The 5,000-nt window shown below is 39.9% G+C and overlaps 1 protein-coding gene across 1 annotated transcript in view; it reads right to left on the bottom strand.

Moving 5' to 3' along the window:
• LOC137972452 (phenylalanine--tRNA ligase alpha subunit-like) overlaps positions 1–5,000 on the bottom strand; it is a 31,456-nt gene that overhangs the window by 19,105 nt on the left and 7,351 nt on the right. The window contains exon 3 of the mRNA XM_068819197.1: positions 183–284. Within this exon, the coding sequence (XP_068675298.1) occupies positions 183–284 (102 nt within the window). The remainder of the gene's footprint in view (positions 1–182; positions 285–5,000) is intronic.

Here is a 5,000-nt window from a genome sequence, read left to right as displayed (position 1 = left end):
CTTGGCAAAACAAACATTAAAACTCCATCCCGTACAGGATAAAAGCTTGACCTTCCACCTTAAAGAACTGGGAGTCAAGTCCAGACCAAATTATTATTCTACATGTTACTGAAATCCCTTCACAATATCATTAAGTTACATGTGTAACATGTATCATTTTAGCTCATATATTATTTCCTTACCTTTCGCATGACCCTGGGTCCTCCCTCAGCTTTTTTGTCAACCTGAAGCCACCCTGCAGACATAGCCTTGCTAAAACCCACATTTGCATGAGGACCAAGTTTCTGTCAGTATCAAATATGAATATTTTTTTTATTACAATAATGCATATGTTGCAGGTCATTTTGTTCCTTAGGTTTATTTGCAACCAAACTAGGTCATTTTGTTTCAACCTACAATCTCGGACAAAACTGTTGAGACAGTAACACAACTTCGCCGTCATTTTTAAACATCCCTACTTACTCTCCCCTTCCACTCCCCTCCCCCCCCTAAATCAATGTTGCTGAGTATCGTCATATGTTCTACAGTATATTTGTGGCCAAGATAAATCAACATTGAGGTTGGGGGGGAGGGGAAAGGGCAGCTTGCAAGCGGTACATGCGGATAACTTGTTGGAGTACCCAAAATGTTCTTTTGTCTCAACAGGTTTTGTCCGAGATTGTCTGTTATACGTTATGTTACTAAAACCCAAAAATGATTAATTATTTTGGAAGATATGTGATCTACACGGGTTACAAAGACATGTTTTGAGTATTGGAATTGTTTTCTTTGAGAAAATCTTATAAACAGTGGAAAATTTTCATGTTTGTGGCGTGTTGTGGTGACAAGTGATTATTCAATTTTCTCTGTTTTGCATATGAAGGCTACTATTGCACGCAATGTTAACGTTATTTTCGACCTGAAAACAAGAGAGACTGATAATGCATCGGATAGTGAGTTATTCTAGCAGTGATTCTGATAGCAGTGATACTCCGTTACACACTCTAAGTGAAGTAGACGTAAGGAGCGTATACCTTGTGACATACAGTCAAGCGGACTTAGAGAAGTTTTCCTGCCGCAGAGAATTTGCTAATGCAGTCGTTGAGGGCTTTTCCAAGTCTAAAGCGCGAGTTGTTCAATGGTGTTGCTGCAGAGAAAAGCATCAAAGGGGTGGTGAGCACTACCACCTAGCCTTGAAGCTCAATAGAAACCAACGATGGCTTGCTGCAAAGGAATACCTGCTTGATACCTACGGCATCTCAGTTCACTTCTCAAACCGTCATCATAACTACTATAGCGCCTGGTGTTATGTAACCAAGTGTGATGAGAGTTTTGAACAAAGTGAAGGGCATCCCGATATTTCGAACAGCAGCAGACCGCAAACAAGCGCTGCAAGTGTAACTAAACGATTAAGAAAAAGGGAAAGAGAGGAAAGGACGGCGATTCAGTCCAGCGAGGAAGAGGATGAAGGTGAAGAGGTGGAAGCGGGTGGTAGCCACGGAAAACGTTCAAAGTCAAGGAAGACACGTAGGAAGCGCCTAACAGCCTTTGAGGTATCGCAAATTATTGTCAATAAGAATGTGAAAACAGTTACTGAACTACAAGCGCTTGCCTGTGAACAAAAACAAGAAGGTAAAACAGACCTCGCGGAATTCTTAGTTTCTCGTAGTCCTCGTGTTGTCTCTGATGTGTTAAACTCCGCATGGGAAATTGAAAGTGCTTCCCAGAAACTCGAGAGATCAAAAAAGACAAGAATAGAGTTGTTACATGAAGCAAACGAGAGTGATTGTCTAGAAAAGTGTAATGGCCAATGGTTGCAATGCGCACTAGAAGTCCTTGAAAATAACCAAGTCCCTGTCCGCGTTTTCGTAGATGCTGTGCTTGACTTGTTAACTAAGGGCCGCGGCAAATACAGGAACATGATGATTGTTGGTCCTGCTAATTGCGGGAAAACATTTATTTTGAATCCATTGACTAGTATCTTTCAAACATTTTGTAACCCAGCATCTGGAAGTTTTGCATGGGTTGGTGTTGATAAGGCCGAGTGTATATTTTTGAATGACTTTCGGTGGTCACCAATTATTATTCCTTGGCACGATCTTTTATTAATGCTTGAGGGGCATGTCGTTCATTTACCCGCACCGAAAACACATTTTGCGCGGGATATTTCTTTCGATAGAGACACGCCAATATTTTGCACTGGTAAAAGCCCCTTGATGTTTGTGAAAAACGGAGTTATTGATGATCGTGAAAGTGACATGATGGCCTGTAGGTGGAAAGTATTTTACTTTAATTGTCAAATCCCAAAGGAGCGGCATAAGGAACTTCCTCCCTGTCCCAAGTGTTTCAGTGACCTTATTTTACATGTATAAAATCTTTCAGCAACCATGACACGGTTAACGTGTCATTAGGAAAGGGCTGTAAAAATATAGCAACGGTTAACAAGAGTTTTTAACGGTTAACGGGCATCGGTCGCGTTAACAAGTAATTGAAAGAGTCCTCTTCTCAAGCATATTGTGTTAACCGCTGTTAACCGTTGAAAATTCCTTGAAACTCCCTGTTAATCGTGCAAATAAGTAGGAAATCTTCAAGAATGTATGTTAACTTACAAATTGATCAGACAAATCACAGAATATCCATTTGAACTAACTTTTTATTCCTTGTTCGTGACAATTTACGAGTGACGTCTTCGAGTAAATAAATGATGCTAAGTGAGTTATGACAGATTATTTCTACATAAGTGCAAGTGCAGTTCTCATAGTTTTAAAGGGCGTATAAATGGAAACTGTTGACGATATTTCATTTCTAATATTTTGTTCTGTTGCCGTTTCCTCGGATTATTAGACACATTCTATTATCCATGGACTCTATGATGTTATCGATTGTTTGTACTGGAAATGTCACGATTGTTCTAATTACGCGGGCGGTAAATTCCTCGTATGTTTCCTTCGTAATATTCAAGTTAATCGCCTGTTTGCAAAGTTCCAACTTAACTAAGTGAAATAAATTTTCAATTGGATTAATATCCGGGCTTCTGGGTGGTATTTGTAGTAGCTCCGCACCCTTGCGAGCCAAAATACATCGGACAGCGGCACAATTTTGACTGGGGTCTCCATCCTGAATCCATAACCGGGAAATTCCCTTTCCAGCCCGCATAAACATGGCGTCCAAGTTGTTCTCCACAAAAGAAGCAAAGAACTCCCCATTCATATGCTCATACTGAGTGCACTGGATGACTCCTTTTCCATAGCTTATAGCAACAATTAATTTCACGACTCTCCCGCCAGTGCCTACTTTAGCACCCTTCCCTGTGCAACCTCTATTAAGACCTTCGCATTTTTTGCGCCAAATACGCCCTTGCGGTGCTCTTGCTTGGTCTGCCGGATTGGTTTTGTGGTAGAAACTCACACCATCAAGATAGAAAGCTATTTTGTTTTGCCACACATCCTTTGGATACTCTCTTTGCATATATTTGGCAAATTTCATACGCAGCGCGAGATCTTTCTCAGTTACAAGCCCTTTCTTCCGCGCCTGTAAGTAAAAAAACCCGTGTTTTCTCAACACACGACGTATTGTCCTGTTACTCACAGAGCCCGGTTGAATGCCTGCTGTCTCCATGATCCGAAACGACGAAAAGTTACCCTCTTCGTGCCTTAACCTTGTCAAAGCTCTCATTAATTTCCTTTCATCTCTGTCACTCAATTTGCGTGGTCTTCCGCCCATGTTCTTAGAATCCGTTACATTTTTGGAGTTGTACTGTTCTTTCCTCAGCCTATACACACTTGCTCTTGAGATCTTACATTCTTGCATGATTCTCTTTATAGATATCTCCTTTTCTCGAGCTAAAAACTTGGCATAGGCCCGCCTTTTTGGTTCAATCACTCCCCGGAATACCATACTTGCAGCGTAAATACACACAATTCTTTCCTTTTGTGACGTCACAAAGGAAGTTAATTATCTATTTTTTCATCACATAATTACTTCTTGTGTCACGCGTAATGAACTGTCCAAATATTGTTGCCCTGGTTTGAATAACAACAGAGCTTATGCTGTTTCTTTACCACATGCAATCGTAGACAATCTCGGACAAAACTGTTGAGACAGTAACACAACTTCGCCGTCATTTTTAAACATCCCTACTTACTCTCCCCTTCCACTCCCCTCCCCCCCCTAAATCAATGTTGCTGAGTATCGTCATATGTTCTACAGTATATTTGTGGCCAAGATAAATCAACATTGAGGTTGGGGGGGAGGGGAAAGGGCAGCTTGCAAGCGGTACATGCGGATAACTTGTTGGAGTACCCAAAATGTTCTTTTGTCTCAACAGGTTTTGTCCGAGATTGTAGGTCATTTTATTTTAAGCTAGGTTGAAATTGATAGTAGGAAACATCAGCAAAAACCCATCAATAATTAGTAAGTACATATACATGTATTGGTTAGTAAATTCGTCCTAGGGGAAAGGGGATGAACTTAGTGCAGCTTAGATTTTCATGAGTATTTTATAAAACCCCAATGGTTGTCAAGTCGAGGCACTGATTTTAAATGGTTAGCATTAAGATTGAGGTTTAGGCATACAATGCATGATAACCGATTGTACTTTTCTTTTTCAGAGCTTTTTAGGACATTTGTTCATTGATGAATCTCCTTAGGATGGCAGAGGGCAACAATATTGAATTATTGTCCAAGGAATAGAAGAACTGAAACACATACATGATGTATTGTTGACTTTTAATTTGCTTAGTTATTTCCTCTATCTTTTGCTTACTTTGAATTCGTACTAATCAAAGGCAAGTAAAAACAAAACTTTGAAAAGTCAGGAAAAATTAATAATCTATTGATTAGAAGCCATTTTGTACGCTCTTGTAAGTGTTATATCTTTTGAATTATGAAATAAAATATTTGTTACTTTTTTTCAATTTTGCTGAGTCTGCTTGTAGTGATAAATCCAAATTTTGTGATTATTTTGGGACAGTCCCCTTCAAGTTCTCCGATTTGAGCAAGTAGCACATTTGGATGAAGGG

Source organism: Montipora foliosa, chromosome 10 (assembly GCF_036669935.1).
Source record: "Montipora foliosa isolate CH-2021 chromosome 10, ASM3666993v2, whole genome shotgun sequence".
NCBI classification, from domain to species: domain Eukaryota; kingdom Metazoa; phylum Cnidaria; class Anthozoa; order Scleractinia; family Acroporidae; genus Montipora; species Montipora foliosa.
The sequence above is the reverse complement of the archived record's forward strand: the minus strand, read 5'-3'. Positions and strand labels throughout refer to the sequence as shown.